The sequence below is a fragment of the Zootermopsis nevadensis genome, unplaced genomic scaffold (assembly GCF_977971745.1).
Source record: "Zootermopsis nevadensis isolate Lab colony 2312 unplaced genomic scaffold, Znev_1.0 Znev_ptg000020l, whole genome shotgun sequence".
NCBI classification, from domain to species: Eukaryota; Metazoa; Arthropoda; class Insecta; order Blattodea; family Termopsidae; genus Zootermopsis; species Zootermopsis nevadensis.
In genome coordinates, this window is record NW_028259152.1 from 6,913,852 (window position 1) to 6,931,876 (window position 18,025).

Sequence of the window (18,025 nt, forward strand, 5' to 3'; positions counted from 1 at the left end):
TAACACAATGTTCCATTTATGTCAAAACAAAGTGCATTTGGATCTGAAACTCACATAATTAAGTACTAGAACCAGAACAAATGAATCTAATTCATTTAGTTTTCCATATTTTAAAAAGCTTTAGAATATTTATGTCAGTGCTGTTCACACATAAACTATTTGTTCATTGGTACAGGTAAAGAGGGTCTCATTGAACATACACAGCATCCTAAGGGTGCAGAAGGCCTGGAGAAGATCCAAGATCTAGAAGAATCTCTCAGAAGACAGGAAGGAGTCCTACCTGAAGGAGAAGAAGGACATCCTCCAGTGTTCACATCTCAGGTATGTAGAGCTACACATAATTGAGGTGGGCAATAAACTGATCAACTGCATGGAGCAGAGACCTTCAGAATTCCATAGTGTCTCAATTGGTCCAGAAACTCCCTACCTTTTATGGAGTTTTATTACTGTGTCATACACTCAGCCAATTTGTGATTTAAATTGCTGTTTGCTGTTACAGTTGCTTCTGTTCTGATTTTTGTTGCAGTTCCAAAATCTGAGCAACTTGAGTGAAGGTGACATTGCTCACTTTGAAGCTTCACTGACACCTGTTGGTGACCAAACCATGGTTGTAGAATGGTTCTACAAAGGAGAGGTACTCAAAGCCAGTAAGTATTTCTGTAGATGTTAGAAAGTATGAATTTATGTCTTCATACATGCTGTGCTCATATGTGGAATTATATGACTTTTCTGTCATTTTAATGCTTTCTTACAAGGTAAACAAACATGATTCTGTTAGAAAAGGTGAACCATGTTTAGTGTCTGAAGGATGAAGCATTGCCTAACTGTAATCCATTGAAATAATGACGTTTGTCATATGTATGCAGATTTGTAAAATAAAATCTCATTAGTCTGAAATTTATGGGATAAATTTGGATTACAATGTATAGTTGATAATATAGGATTCAGGACTTAATTTTGTTCAAGAAAGCATGGACAACAATTTAATTAATTTAAGGCTTAAATAAATCTTGTTTCCTTGTAGGCCATCGTACAAGAACTGTTCATGCTTTTGGTATGGTTGTGTTGGAGATCCTAGGCACGAAGATTGAAGACTCTGGGACATACACATGCCGAGCCACCAACAAGTGGGGCAAGGCTGAGATTAGTGTTCAGCTGGAGTGTGTGGAAAAGTTGAAGGGTCAGAAACCACAGTTCACATCACACATCCAGGTAAAAGCTTGGTTAAAAGAGTGAATAATTCTTACTGAAAAATCAGATGAGATAATTGCTTTGTGCTATGTAAAAAGTGCATAATTTTATCACTGTTTTGTTTATAGAACCTGGATGGATTGAAAGATGGAGACTCTGTTCACTTTGAATGTACACTGATTCCTGTAGGAGATCCAAATCTGAAGGTGGAGTGGTTCCATAATGGCCAGCCCATAAGACACTCATCACGTATCAAATCTGTGTCAGATTTTGGCTTTGTTGTCATGGATATTTCATATGTTCAGAGTCATGACTCTGGAGAATATGTTTGCAGAGCTAGTAACAGGTAATGTTTCTCTTTCTAAAGTAAGAATTGTCCTTTGATGAAAGTAGGTAAGAAAGGCAATGGAACATGTTTACCATAGCAGAAATGTGCATTTGATTTATCACTGGGTCTGCATTTACAATTGTCTCTAATTTATATTTTAGATGCATGTTTTCTTTGAGGTATGACCTGAATTCTTAAATAATAAATTGTCTGGTTTTGGTTCAAAGGGGTTAATAGAAATCTGGCATAATTAATGCAACTAATGGAAGGTCAAAGAAAGCCATACACAGACAAATACAAGGAGATTTGAATGGCTGGAATTTTGACAACAGTTATATGCTTATATTACTTTTAGTTGGAGCCTTAGAAAATTTCAAGCACTTGATTTTTGTTACACAAAGTGTACATATATACCACATTGATGCTTGTGGGCAAGGTGCTTATCTATACTTGTTTTGACAAGATCAAGTGATCTATTCCTACTTCATTGTCTGGAAACACATTTTACTGCAGTTTAATTGAATTTTCATGTAAGTTCTGAGTTACGTTACGTTATGTAATGTTAGACATAGTTTCACACTTCTTTTATACCAAGAAGAGTATGGGAAGGAAATAACACCCAAAGTTTAGATAGTTAAGTTTGAGAAAGGCACTAACCAAGATTATTGTAGCAGAGGCCATTGTGTTGTAAATGCTTCTCCCTTTTCCAAGAATGCAAGTCTCATAATATCTCATAATACAGTTTCTAACTGTGAATGCCATTGTTGGAATTAATAGGCATTGTCCATATTTTCCGATCTTAGTTTATTTTGATATTTCTTTGGAGGAGGGGAGTTGAAGATTAGTTCTTGTTCATTATTACAGATACGGTGAAGATTTTACCAGAGCGACTGTCAAGTGTACTGGTAAGGGAGGTGTGTATCTAGACAGTCTTCAGCCAGATTCACTTGCTAGAATCCGAGAACTGGAGTTGGGACAAGGAGGACAATCCCAGACTCCCACAACACCAGTTCTGGAGCCACCGAAGTTCATCACCTACATCTCAGATGTCACTCAGCTGGTGGAAGGACAAAGTGCACACTTCGAGGCTAAACTTACACCAGTCAATGATCCTAACCTAATGGTTGGTATTATTCATTGTTGTGTAGAATTGTTACACTACCTGCAATACTTTTTATTTTTCTGAATTTCATATATGAAATACTACTCTTACTCACTTTCAAGAAAATAAGTCACAAAAGAGTATGTTTTTAAGTTGTTTTACAATTCTTTTTCTGCAGTTAGTTTATTTGAATTATGAATTAGTTCTTTCAAAGAATTGAAATCTAGGGTTTATAAAATTATAATTACAAATTTTGTTTGCACTGCCACTTGTTGGCTTGCTGATTTTTATATACCTGCACCTTTAAATTATAGGTTGAATGGTTCTACAATGGCAGGAAGCTTCCCCATGGCCATCGCTACCGAACATTCCATGATTTTGGCATTGTGATCTTGGATATTTTGTATTGCTATGAGGAGAACTCTGGCGAATATGAATGTCGTGCTGTCAACAAAGTTGGTCAGGACTCAACCAAAGCAACACTGAAGTGTGTCTCAAAAGCAAATCTCATTTTGGACTCCCAGTTACCAAGGGTATGACTATAATTTACTTTTAGGATGGAGTTCAGAATAAGGGACATCTGAAAACAATCCACAAGAGAAAATTGTGAATGATGGAAATTATAACATTGTAACAAGAACAAAACATAGGAACATCAGAAACTCCATCATAATGCTTATTTATTTTGCCTTTTAACATTTATTTTTGCAGTATGGATGTAATTTTAATATAAAGTTAAAGTTACAAGAAAGATTTTATTTACTTTAAAAAAATTTATACACTAAATCCTCATTTTATAAAAAACCCGTGTTCCACTAGCAGTTCAGATAAAATTATTGGAGGAAGTAGTGGAAAAAATTAGGAGAAATAGAATTAGAAACGTATAGTAGGTGGGAGTTCAAGCAGGAATAAATACAGAACTGGAGGAGGATAAATGAAATACAAGAATGGGAAGATAAAGATAGTTGGAGACTCCTATGCTGAAGTCAACCCACAAGTGTGGAAATGATTTAAGGAAGAAGAAGAAGACTAACTATGTCAATTTTGTCAGATGTAACTTAAAAAATGTTACACCATTGTCGTATTTGTAACTGGTGACATGAGGTATTAGTAATCTTTACTTTAGTGTATGTGTTACATAATATATTTTTGTACTTTTTTTAATGCAGGGCATGGAAGGAGGTCTTGAAAAGATTCAGAACCTGGAAGATTCACTAATTCATACTCGAGATGAGAGGTCCACAGAGAGCAGAGGCCAAGCTCCTGTTTTCACTGTTCCATTGTCTAACATTGACAGTTTACGAGAAGGAGAGAATGCTCACTTTGAGGCCAGACTTACACCAACAGATGATCCAAAACTGAAGGTTAGTTGCTATGGAAATGCTTGTTCTGCACAGTGACAGAATATTAATTGTGTGTAAAATTATCACCTTGTTCAGCAAAGAGACAGAGAAAGACTTCACTTCCATCATTAATTTAAAAGTCAGGAAATTTTGATAGATAAACATGGGAAACTGTAATGGGTTCATAATCATGTGATATGTAAAAAAAGTGTGTTTATGAAATAGATTGTCTGTGATACCGTCCATAGATAATGTGTTGTTTGTACATTAGTACAGTGCAAATTATGGTTCATACATGTAGTAATCTTACTAGAAAGTTTGGACATATTATCCATTACCTTGAAGAAAAGTGTTATATTTGAAAAAATGTGTATGTAAATAACATATGTAAGTGTGCATGTGTGTATATGTATTTATATATATGAGACATTTGAAACACATTTCTTAATAAAGAGGTTAACGAAATGTCATGCATTCAGTTAAATGATGGTGAAAGTAGGATTTCCAAAAATAATGTGTCATTCATTTTCTGTCTTTATACATTAATTAATTTGATTGGCTGAGAGTGTGTTGCATACAGTAGTGATGCAAATAAGAGAGGGCAGTATTTACAAGATTACTACCAAGGAAAAATATAGAAGAACTTGCATGTAGTTAAACATGAAGGCTTAGTACAATAGATATAAAATCCTGCTATTGCACATGATTCCTATATAGCTCCATCTCCCTCACAGCTTATTTCTCTAAGTTCCATCTTCATGTTATTCTTTAATTTCCTTTCTGGTCTTCCAAATGGACTTTTACATCACATTTCCTCTCCAGATTTCTCCGTGCTTTTTTATGTCTCCCCATGCAAGCTACATGCCTGGTCCATTGTGACATTCATTTTGCCACTTGAACAATACTAGATGACCTCTATAAATAACGTAGTTTTTCCCTTCTGTAATGTTCTAAATTATCTTCTTGGATCTTAGTAATTTCCTGAGAATCATGTTTTATGAGATTTATGATTTATGTTCTTGTGTTACATTAGTTTATTTTTCATTTATTCAGGGAGATGAATTGGAACTCTTGAAGAAAATGTAATTTTTACACATACCATAAAATTTGACAGTTAATTTACTTCTTAGTATGCATGCTTTCATGGCTAAGTTTTAGTGTTTGTCAGTTTTGTATTTTATTTCTTTTTCATTTATTAGCAATCTTCATGACATCAGTTACTGTATAATGCTGTATTATGAAGTTTTTACTACTGTAACTAATGTGCTTTGCACCTTTTCATACATAATTAAATATCTGATGTCATATGGATTAGGTGGAGTGGTTCTGGAATGGAAAACCACTGAAAACTGGCTCCCGTTTCCGCACCTTCTGTGACTTCGGCTTTGTGATCCTTGAGATTTCTCCAGTATACCCTGAGGATTCAGGAGAGTATTCATGCAGAGCCTTCAATGATTATGGACAAGCTGTTACAACTGCAACCATGAAAGTTCAAGGTAACTGTAGCTTCATATTATCAGAATGTTAAGCAGCACAGTTATGGAATCCCAAGTTTTGTTATGATGGAAACTGAAAGTGTGTTGCAGCTTATAGTTAAGTGATGATAAATTATCAACACAGTTTGCAAAGAAGCTTCCAGAAAGATTTATACTCAGTTTTGCCCTCACTGACTCATATATGAAGATTTGGAATTCATTCTGTAAACATTTCACTGATTATCAAACTTTGGAATTATAGTATGAGGGGTATTGTGAAGTAACAGTGACTTGACAGTCATAAAGTGTATACAGTTATCATCTAATTTTACCCCCAGAATATATTAGTAAGTGTATGGAAAATAACAGTGTCAGGCATAGGGACTGTGCAAAAATTTACTCAAACAAGGCATTGCCATATTGGTTTATTTGAGTAAATTTGTGCATTGCTATTAATTTTGATGCTTACAGTTTTCCTACTAATCAAGTAAAATACTTATACCAAATGTCACTAGAAAGCAGAAATTTTCAGCTTTTGATACATACACAGAATTTGCTACAATCTAAAGGAACACAACAGAATTTCTTGGTCAGAAACAAGATTTGTGAGTCACTGGTGGTATATTAAACACCTGGAAACAGGAAGCCAGGGAATTGCTGGATCCTTGAGCCAAAAAATAAATAAGTAAAAACAACAACATTTAAAACAGCTAAACTTGCTTCATCTCTGAATTGTCTGACACCTAGGAAAGCAGGGTACTTTACAAAATGAGTTTTTGCAAGATGTCATTCTCTCAGTAGACACTGCAAAATAAGCACTGGTAATTTGAACAGTATCTACCGGATAAACTACATGTTAGGTTAGTTTAAGGAATACACTTAGCAGTGTGTATTGTAAAGTGGCTGGCAGACACCAAGCAGATTTAGTGTGAAAGTGTTAAGAGTGCATGGCATTGCCAGTTACAGGAATTCTATAATTCAGTGTATTTTGTCATGCAGGCAAGAGGAGCATTATTTTGGAGTCTCAACTACCAAAGGGTATGGAACGCACCATTGAGAAGATTGCTGAGCTAGAGGGTCTGGGAGCCATACCTGGCCAAACCTCTCCTGAGGAAGATTCTGGAAAACCACCTGAATTCATTACAACTCCTGCAGATCTTACACTCACAGAGAACTCACTGGCACATTTTGAATGTCAGTTAACTCCAGTGAATGACTCCAGCATGCGTGTAGAGTGGTTCCACAATGGGAAGCCTCTGTCTGCAGGTTCACGCATCAAGACCATCAATGACTTTGGATTTGTTATTCTAGAAGTGGCTGGCGTGTATCAACGAGATTCTGGTCTTTACACATGCAAGGTATTGTTATTAAAAACAAATTACATTGAAATTCTACTATGCACAGATCAAACTGACAAACTAAAGTAACAAATTAACTTTATGGTCTTTCTTAAAAAGTTTAGATATTCAGCTGGTAAAAGGGTTCCTACTTTTATGCAACCTGAAAGTCCATAACTCTGTTTAAAAAAAGTTTTGTATTGGTTCCTGTCTCGAAAAAGTTGAATCCAGTTTAGAACTTTACATTGTGTTACTTTATAGATCAAGTTTAATACTTGCATTTTTATCTTTGCTACATCATCCAAGTGGTCTGTGCATGGATCCATCTAGTTTTTCTTTTTCTTTCTCCCTGTTTTTTTTTATTTACTGGGTTGTTGCTGGGTGTTTTAAATTCTTGCTAGCATTTTGACTATACCATACATTCTAACTTGGAGGGTTATTTTCTCCTGCTCACTTTTACATCATATAAATAACTCCTGTCATTATTATAATATTAATTCTTCTTCTTCTTCATCATCAGATGGATCAATAGACAGAAAAGTGTCTGGTGGCTATTTGATTTCCCACTTAATTATTCTTTTCAAGGACTACATATATGTGTACATGCTTTTAATATTTCATTGCTTTGCTTTTTAGTTCTGTTTTAACTGTGTTTGACAGTTTGCATCATCATACTACACGTTCACTACTAGCACAGTGTCATGCTTACAGTGACTAGTTTTAGGCATATTTCCAATCAAAAGTTGCAAAAATGCGCCAATAAACTTTGCGACAGGTAACAACTTAAGAGTAACTGATAGATTTCATAAAATTTGATATTGGGGAGTTTCACAAAAATTTGTCACCAAATTATAGTTTTGATTACAATTTGGTAATTATTATGGGCACTTTGCATGAAGACCTGTATTTGTTTCTAGAAGTAGAAGTAACTGGGTGGGAATCTCCAGTCAGCCACACTATCACTTGGATGAATCCCCATGAGAATCTTCTGTGATGATATCACCCAGCCAGACATACATACCAGGCACCCCAATCATGCGAATGTTCACTTATCCTAGATACCTTCAACCTTACTGGTATCACCACTAATGCTACTTGTAAGAGAACTTTACAAATTGAAAATATAGAAGCAGTAACAAAGTGAACTCACGAGAATTATGCTGTGATATGCATATATTTCTAAACTTTCTTTATTTTTGTCAAATTCAGTTATTGTTTTTAATTGGATTATTATTTTAGGCTACCAATCGCCATGGAGAGGCTACTGTATCATGTAAACTACAAGTTAGAGGTCGTCAGGGTATTATTATGGAGCCACAATTGCCGGTCAACTTTCGTACTGGAACTGAGAGTATCCAGAAACTGGAAGAAGCACTTTACAAACGTGATGAGATCTTGTCAGAAGAGGAGAAACCAGACCCACCAAGATTCACTGTGGAACTCAAGGTTTCTAGGAATTTTGAATACTAAAAACAAGTCCTTACAGCTTATGATTTTTCAGTACACTTGTAATTTTACAATGTGATTGTTATATTTTGTATTTAATTTTCCTATAACTGATTCAAAACTGCTGACTTATTATTTGTAGCTTCTATTTTGCATTGAATCCTCAAAGTAAATGGAAGTAGAAGTCAGAGACTTTGATACAATATGCATACTGTGACTACAAAATATGAAAGTAATAAAACTTATCACAAAGCATCAAGTTTTTGAAAGAGATTGAAAACTTCAGCCTTAATAAACTAGCAACAAGTATGTGTCAAAGGAACATGATATCTGTTTATTAAATTTTAACATTAATTAAAATTAATTTTGTATAGGACTGACTAATTACCAAGAGTTCATATACTAAGCTGGTAAGGGAATGAAAACTATTTTATCAACTCGAGGAACTGATTAATTCAACTTATATTTTGTTACAATTTTACTGAATTGGATGATGCAAATGATTTTTCTTTTATAGAACAATATTTTTTATTTAATATCAATGTGAGTTAGGCAGAAAATGTTGGAGAATGTAAAAATTTGGATGTTCTCCATACCTAATTTACAAGGCTTTTAGAGGAACATTATCTCAAGAAAAACTTTCAATGTTACAGGACATTATAGATGTGCCTGAGGGTGGTGCTATTCACTTTGAATGCAGAGTGGAGCCAGTTGGTGATTCTACAATGCGTATTGATTGGTTCCACAATGGACGTCCATTTGCAACTGGGTCTCGTGTCCACATGCTCAACGATTTTGGATTTGTTGTGCTAGATATGGATTATACATATGCTCGGGATTCTGGAGAGTACATTTGCAGAGCCACTAATAAGTGGGGATCAGCTACAACCAAGGCCACACTGACATGCACAGGTACATTACTATTACAAAGGATTGTGTTTGTATTGTCTTTGTACAATGGCATTCCTTCCACCCTTCTTTCCTTCCTTCACTGGAGGATTTTAAATCTAAGCCACTTGTATAAAATAAAGATCTCTATAATATACTTTGTTTAATGTAGTATTAGATGAGATTTACTTACTTTCACGTAGCACATTCATGATTGTACCTGGCAACACAGTGTGAACATCATATCATACTTACATGTTCTTACCTGTCACCAGATGAAATGCAAGTTTACTACATTTTGTTTTCACATATCATAATACCAGAACATTTACCAAAAAGTTTCTTGTAACATATTCATGTTACAGCTAAGCGAGATATTGTCTTGGACTCTCAGCTACCACAAGGAATGAGTGGAGAGAAATTGAAGGAACTGGAACGTGGACCAGTAAGCCATGCTCTTCCTGAGGAAGCTCCCCTTTCTCCACCCAAGTTTGTTACTCAGGTTAGTATGAGCCATGCAATTAATCATCCTGTTAGAGCACTGTACAGCTTCCAAGACTCTGCATATGGAGTTTTTTTGTTATACTAGAGAGGCAGGTTATGATACAAAAATGTTTCTTTAAAACAGATCATTATTTGGAATTGTTTTAGACCTCTTACTGTGATACAGATTATATAAAAATTGCAAGGCTACTTGTAACAAACTGATTAGTATTCAAAATTGAGATTCCATGGCAGTGTATGAGGCAGAAAATGGCTGACTTTAATTTAGAATGTGGTGGATACAGTTCTCATCCATAAAGCAGACATTCTTGACTAATGATTTTTTTGTGATTTTTTTATCTTGCTAGGTAAATACAGGGACACTTCAGCTTCCTTCTACATCCTTCGCACTTTATCATTCACATTCATATCTCATTTTTTCATTTCCTAGCACTGCACAGTGTAAGTGAGATGAAGGAAAGCATCACTAGTTTATCGATTTGTATAAAACTATGAATGCTTTGCTTATAAGCACTTCATTCATCCCTTCAGATTAATTTCCATACACATTCTAAGAAAATGTCAAGAGTAATGGAAGAAGAGAACTGTTTGGAATATTTGGCAGTGTTAAGAAATTGCATTATATTGCTGCTGATATTAAATTTTTGTTTTAAAATGAGGGGTACTTTCATATGTACATAAACCATAAAATTATGCAAAATTTTTATGTCCAATATGACCGTCATAAGTTCCAGTATGAAATCTGATTATTTGGTGTGAAAGATTGTATATAATCCAGCCTGTGAAGCATAATCATTAGCACATTAACAAATTGCATGAACCTGGAGCACTGGACAGAGCAAGAAGAGTGTGTTAAACTCAGTGATTTTGACAGCTCATTTGAAATTATGTCAACCTCTTGGACAGTGTTTCATTTATGAATGTGTTGTGGTTACACTTAAGTGGATATGTAAGCAGCTAGCAGATTTCAATATGGGTAACAAAAATTAAATGTTTTCCAATATGTTCCATTACACTCTGGAAAGATAAGTGTATGGTGTGCTGTTTCATATAACTATGTTTTCGGTGCAGTTGTCTATGTATACACTATAGATGCTAAGCATTATCAAGAATTGACTGTGCTGTTCAACTCATTACTAGATGAAACTGAATAGAATTGCTTCTTATATCGAGATAGTGAAATAGTGCATATGGCAAACCCCTCAGTTGCAATGCTGGCACTGTTTTGTAATGACCACATAATTTTGAACAATTTGTGGTCATTACCATGTCCAGACTGTTATCATTAGTGTCATTTAAAGGATAATGTGTACATAAACAACCATCATAAGTTTTAACTACAAGTTAAGATATCCGTTGATTTTGATTACTTTTTGATTACCCTCTGTGTGTGTGTGTGTGTGTGTGTGAGAGAGAGATAGAGATAGAGATAGATAGATTAACTTAAATAAAGTTGCTCAGAACCTTCTAAATAGCAACATTGTACATTTCTTCATTGTTTCAATATTTATTTGAAAGTATGTGGGTTGAAGCAATTAGTGTCTGGTGTTTCTAGATTGAATCAGTGGGCACTGGTGAAGGAGAACCTGTCCATTTTGAGTGCCGTGTTGAGCCAAAAACAGACCCCAAATTGAGAGTAGAATGGTATCGCAATGGCAAGCTCCTTCCAACTGGTCATCGTTTCCGCACTTTGTATGATATGGGTTTTGTGTCACTTGATATTTTGTACACTTATCCGGAAGATTCTGGTGAATATGTCTGCAGAGCTGTCAATGACCTGGGAGAGGACACAACAAGAGCTACCATTTCATGCAAAAGTAGGTGGTTTGTACATCATTAGCTCATACCTGGTATTATTTTTATTGAAAAAATGTATAAATTCAATACTTTCTAGCAGAAAGCACATACAAATATTAATGATCATGTGCTATAATATAGAATTATAGATAATTAAAGTTTGCACTATAGGGAAATTTTAAGGATATATTGACATTCTTCTGAATTGAATTAATAAACTATAGTAGTTAAATGTAGCCACGGTGGTCTAGCGGTTAGAATGCTGGCCGTGTAATCCTGGGGTCTCGGGTTCGATTCCCAGCGGTGCCCGAATTTATAACTTGTGTTGGGCATGGCCGTGGTCTAGGCAACACGGAGTTTTCCTCCGGGGGCTTCCCCGGTTTCTCCGTGGCATCCCAACAATTACTCCATTCACACACAGAAGAAGGCAATGGCAAACCACTTCTGGATCATCTGCCAAGAACGTATATGAACAGGTCCCAGTCCGAGAAAAGATGGAAGGATCCTGTTCATATGGACCTGTCGTCAGACAGAACACTAAATAAATAATATAAATATAATATATAGTAGTTAAATAAAGAGCACCTTATTCTTTATTTTGTATTTAACAATTCATTTAAGATAAAAGTAATTAAACAAGATAATTGTAGTCTTTATTTTGGGAGCAAGTTTGGTTTAACCTTTGACTGTGTGACATTGCTTACTTGTGATCCAGATGGCTGTGTTTTTGCAGTGAAATACTGCTAAATTTTTAAACCCTGTAGTTAAAATCCAGCTGGCAGCCCTTTAGTTCAGGGATTTAATGTATGATGTATGGTGAAGGTTAAAAATAAAGATATTTACGTGGTCAATATTTCTCCAGTGCTTCATAGCTAGTAATACTATAAAAATTATTAAACATGTCTTGATGTAAGTTTATCCTTAATTTAATGTTCAGTTTCAGTGATCTCAAGTCAGCAGAATGAGTGTCAAATCTAATTTAATGTTTCTTTCATCACAGTGTTAAAATGCATCCATTCATCATCTTTGAGAAACTTGAAATTATATTTCACACTGCATGAATATTTTATTTACATGAAGTGTGGAACATAAATAAAACATTCCTTTAAATTGCCTGCTTGTGTCATCTTCAGAGTTGCCAACCATCATACTTCAGAATCAGGTGCCAAGGGGAATGAAGAAATCTGAGGCATTGATGCAGATGGAGGCAACTATCAAGAAGTACACTTCGGAAATCTTCTTGACTGAGGATGATCTTTATGACACTGAAAAGAAGCAGCCACCTAGGTAAGCAAACAAACAGTGACAATCAGACAGTATCTACAAGAATTTATTGCACTTTTAACCCAATGCTTGTGAAAGGGCAGTATTTGAATTATAATATCTTTTAATTACAAATATAGAAGTCATTGTAAATTAAGTATAGATTGTTTAAATCAGGTCAACTATATATTCTGTATATCATTTAACTCTTCAACAACGTTTGACGTATATAGCACACAGTGATTTAAATCACATGTTGCCATCAGACATACATAGCACGCCTAGTGCAGGGGCAAGCTCCAGCTCACATTTTTAATAGCTGTTTTTTATGTAAAGTAATTCTTTTGGTGCAGAATTAAAGAGGAACTTATTTATTTTAGGTTTGTAACTCAAATCCAAGATCAGATGTCATTAGTTGAGATGCAGTCAACTAAATTTGAATGTCAGTTGGCACCTGTGGGAGATCCTAATATGAAAGTTGAATGGTTCTTCAATGGAAAACCCCTTCCTCACAGTGAGTGAAGAACTAATTGAACAATAAAAATATATAGTATTTAATTTTGTTAAGAGAAGGTGTAACAATCATAATGACAGTATAACATTTCTGCAAATAGGAAGTGTACTTTCCGTTCAAATTAGACAATAGAATTATGAGAAGATGCCATACAGGTCTTCATGTAATAGGCTGTAATAGGAATGTGATGTATTTTGTTAAAGAGTTTTTATTTTATTGTGTTCTATATTCATCCCACAGAAAACCGATTTACACCCATTTATGACTTTGGTTATGTGGCCATGAACTTTGGCTGGGTGTATCCTGAGGACAGTGGTGAATATCTCTGTCGAGCCACCAACTTGTATGGCATGGATGAAACTCGTGCCATCATTAAAACTGCTGGTAAACCTGGCATTATCTATGAATCACAACTTCCAAAAGGCATGAAGAGTATTGAAAGAATCCGAGAGATGGAAGCAGCATGGCAAATGTAAGTAATATAATAGTTACTGAGCACTGAGAAATTCATAATATGGACTCACAATTTTGTCTTCTCCACAGTAATGTCACATTGCAAGTTACTGTCTGTATGAAAAGTTACAATATAGACAGGGTGTTTAACTGCACACAAAAGTAATGCACTTATATCAAACATGGCTGCCAACACATTTTTCAACCATATTTAATATCTTCTGGGTTATATTTTGCTCAGTTATACTAATTTATTTATGTTTTTGACAATCTGTATCTTAATGTACAAGTTTGACTCTGATAATATGGCATAAACTTTATCACTTACTTTGCTAATGAATTGTTATGAACACCCTACCTGCTTTTTGAAAACATTTGTTCATAGATTTTTCTGTCAAGAAATATGGATAGACTTAGGAGAAATAAGTTTTAATCTGTTTGTTGAATGTTTCTGAAAGAGACTTGTAGAAGTGTTACTGTCATTTTGAATTACATGCAATTTCAATGGAAGTTATATGCTGCTAAATTACTCTTATATTTCATTAGGATCTTAGCTGAAGAAATGAAAAAAGTTAGGACACTTCATGAGATTGCAGATTTTCAGTGAGATGAGTATGGTGATGACTGTTATATGGGATGTTGCAGCATGTAGTCTGGTAGATAATGGAGGATGTTTCAGAGGAACTTACTGCCTCCATCATCATCAACATGCAACATTCCAGAAGACAGTCATCTTCATTCTTTGGATATTTCCATCATTCAATTTTTGAGTATATCTTTTACTGTAAAAATATTATTACAACAAAATGAGTATTGTGGTTTATGAAATTTTATTGTAATTAAAATTGATTTAACTGAGAGTCACAGTTTTAAATTAATCTTATGGTTACTTGTAACAAGTTTCTTTCACCATATATGTATAGTGTTCCTGAGGAAGCTACAGAAGATCTGAAACCAAAACAAGCACCAGCATTTGTTACAAAACCAGAACCATTCACTGTCACGGAGGGAGAAATGGCTCGATTCTGCTGCCGTGTAACTGGACATCCCAAGCCTAGAGTTATGTGGATTGTGAATGGACACACCGTGGTCAATGTAAGAGTCCTTGCTTATACAGAGTGAACATAAGGTTTCTGTGCACTTACTGTGACTGTGTACAGTAAGTTTTAAAATACATTTTTTTACTTGTTTGAGTTACAGCCCCCACACTGTTTCTAGAAATGCATTTACACATTATATACTTTTTGGCATATACATGACATGGATGGTTTCAGAGGAATGTATGAAAGCCATGAAAATTGTGTTTGTATGCTGCATTTTTTTGCAAATTAAATGGTAGGAAGTCACTCAATCTCAGTGGCCAAACAGTTTGAATCTATTATTTCACTGAAAATGTCACACAGTAGTGTCATGGGGATAACAAATATGTGTATAGTAGCACCATCCTGTTGGAAATAGTCGATGGCAGAGGAACTGGGAATGAGGGTTGTCAAGATCATGATGAAAATTACTGTGATAAAATGTCACATACACTATCTTCACTGGCATTAAAAGGTTATACAAAAATGTAGGTGCTTATATTTACAAAAGTGCACAGAGACTTCATGTTCACTCTATATTTTTGTTTTCATGGGAGCAGTGTGTGTGTGTGTGTGTGTGTGTGTGTGTGTGTTAAGTATAATGACATAGAAATAACTGGTTATACTTCTAATATAAAAATACAAATTATTTCAGGGTACAAGATACAAATTAACGTATGATGGAATGTGGCATTTGGATATACCAAAGACTCGGCAGTATGACCATGGAAAAGTAGAAGTGATTGCTCGTACCTCAGCCGGAGAAGCTGTTGCTGTCACTGACCTAACTGTGAAAGCTCGTCAGGATGATTATCGTAATGTTCTGAAGAATTCTCCAAGGCGTAAGTCAACCCATTGCTGGTTAAGAAACATAACTAATTGCATATTTATATTACAGGATTTGTGGAAGTGAGCCACATTTCTCCACTGTTTGGTATGAAAATATTGAGAGATGGTTGTGAGAAAGCAGCTGTTGAGCTGTGGAGTTGCAGAGTATGTCTCATATTAGAACCATCTCTTGAAAGTTTCATTTTGCTGAACATTGAAGATAGTTGCCCATAACCACTAGTGATAGCAGTTTTTCTTGCAGCTTCTGAAGATGTTCCTGGTTCCAGACTGTCAGATGTTGTTTCATAATATGTATATTTTTAGAACAATATTTAAACATAATACATAAAAACCAAATGTATATACTCAAATCACTTTTTAAACCAACAAATTATGACATAAATGCTATGCTAACAACACCAGGTTTACCTAAACTGAAATTTTACACTGCTTCATTTACACTGGATTTGAAAGTGCATTCCATTAATCATTTTCAGTACTTAACTTGTAGTACTAGTTATTTTTCATTTCCAGGTTATTAATTGCAGTTTAGTAGATATTGTAATGTTGTGTGTGCTTACTCTGTATTCTTTTAATGGAGTGCACTGGCCTATTAACTAACATGCACATGAGACACAGCTTGCACAATACACCCAACACTGCCTTGCCAATCCCTCATCCCTTGTGCCTGCTTCGCTTAATGGTGGGGGCAGATTGAACTGAAACACCCATTTGCTTCGGATGGGCGGTGTCCTAACTGATCAGAGTGATGACTTCTTTGTATGTCTTCATGCTTCCAAACAGGGATGTATAAGCAGGTATGGAGATTTTTATATAACTTTTTAGTTGTTGTGTTTTTATATAGTTTCAAATTTTTATAGCTGTATTTTACTATAGAATTTTTATAACATCCACAAACTTTATATTGCTTTGTACAGTTTCTTGCATGTTAATTTTTTTAAAAGACCTGAAAAGAGAAAATCTGCATGCTTTTATTTGCTTCTTGATATTTTACTCTTTCCTATTGCTAGATTTCTTTATTATTTTATAAAGTAGCATGATACTAACTATATAAACTAAACCATTCTAAAATAAATATTTTTCTATATGTATTAAGAGTGACATGTATTTTAAATGCATTTCAGAATAATTATGCAGTTATTGCTGTATAAGATATAATCCCAATCAGCAACAATCTCCTCTCTATATTGCATTGTAGTGATTGTACCCCAGTCTTGTTTGCACCTTGCTTATTACTGTCTTCCATCCATTTAATAATTTCTATGTATTGAAAATGTTTTCATTACATTTATATACCAGTACCAAGAGGTAACTCATAATGATCAGTGCAGTATTGTAACTCTGTAGCTGACATCAGAACTTCCCATGATAAACATCAGCATGATGTATGTTGAGAAATATTAATTTGAATGTCAAAATCCTATGAGTATGTTTGTGTGGTGCAGCGTGGTATGACTATGAACTCACACAGTATCAAAAAGAACGTCAGGAGACAGAGTTGGAAAGGATATTTGAAGAACGCAATTCATCAACACAGCAAGTGGAAATTGGTGAACATTTAAGCAAACAGAAAATCGTGAAGGAGCCTGAAACAGAATGGCAGCAGACGTTGAAAAAGAAGAAGGGTGAAGAATACTACTCCAAATTGAAGGAGGTAAGCTCCATTCCAGAAGCATTCTCTTCCTGTTTATAATGTGAGAGGTTAATATGGGTTGGATTTTGTACTTTCTGTGCTGCCATAAAGATATTTGAATTTTGAGGTTGATGCATAATTGGTGTCAATTACTTGTGAAGATTGTTTATGATTGTTTTCTTCTTCTTCTTTTCATAAGATCCCTCTGTCTGTTACTTGGTTACATTCTGAGGTAACACTGTCTCATAAACTGTGTTGCAATAATGAACTGAAGTTGTTAAGCAGTAGGTATTGACTATCAGTCATTATATGAATTTTGCCTTTCTAAAGCATAAAACTCTTTTAACTGAATCTGTTCATCAGTTCTATCATGCATTTTGATATGTCATTTTAAAATATTGTAATTAATTTCAAAAGGGTTTAAACAGTCTCTAAGTTTTAAAACCGTGTTGACTAGAAAATATATCTGTGGCATATGTTATTTCATACTCATGATGAAGGTAAACATGGTGGGAACTCATTACACAGAAATTTTGTGTCTTTAGGGCATAATGGCAGGACTTCAGAAACAAACTTTATATACAGCAAACATTTTTAGCAGGGAACTTGTCTGAGATTCACTGTATATAAGCATTATGAAGAGGAAAATTAAACATGAAAAACTTCAGAATATACAATATCACTTTCATATTTTCAGTATTTGTACATGTGCAATACTTAAAGGAGATACTCTTATTTTGATTAATTATTGTTCTTGATTTAAAATTTTTCCTGATTTAACATTCACTTTCAGTTATCAAAAATCAGTAGTTTCAATGTTAAA

At 34.6% G+C, this 18,025-nt stretch overlaps 1 protein-coding gene across 22 annotated transcripts in view; it reads left to right on the plus strand.

The window, feature by feature from the left end:
• Positions 1-18,025, plus strand: part of LOC110827690 (uncharacterized) — a 335,660-nt gene that overhangs the window by 189,344 nt on the left and 128,291 nt on the right. For 21 of the 22 annotated variants that reach the window (XM_087351739.1, XM_087351718.1, XM_087351723.1 and 18 more), the window contains 19 exons: positions 176-321; positions 527-647; positions 1,025-1,212; positions 1,320-1,537; positions 2,384-2,642; positions 2,936-3,154; positions 3,791-3,985; positions 5,280-5,460; positions 6,439-6,797; positions 8,016-8,222; positions 8,876-9,134; positions 9,476-9,612; positions 11,170-11,431; positions 12,545-12,698; positions 13,055-13,188; positions 13,429-13,660; positions 14,565-14,736; positions 15,376-15,562; positions 17,015-17,223. In XM_087351739.1, coding sequence (XP_087207865.1) covers positions 176-321; positions 527-647; positions 1,025-1,212; positions 1,320-1,537; positions 2,384-2,642; positions 2,936-3,154; positions 3,791-3,985; positions 5,280-5,460; positions 6,439-6,797; positions 8,016-8,222; positions 8,876-9,134; positions 9,476-9,612; positions 11,170-11,431; positions 12,545-12,698; positions 13,055-13,188; positions 13,429-13,660; positions 14,565-14,736; positions 15,376-15,562; positions 17,015-17,223 — 3,839 coding nt within the window. The remainder of the gene's footprint in view (positions 1-175; positions 322-526; positions 648-1,024; positions 1,213-1,319; positions 1,538-2,383; positions 2,643-2,935; positions 3,155-3,790; positions 3,986-5,279; positions 5,461-6,438; positions 6,798-8,015; positions 8,223-8,875; positions 9,135-9,475; positions 9,613-11,169; positions 11,432-12,544; positions 12,699-13,054; positions 13,189-13,428; positions 13,661-14,564; positions 14,737-15,375; positions 15,563-17,014; positions 17,224-18,025) is intronic. The other variant, XM_087351737.1, reaches the window with a different exon arrangement.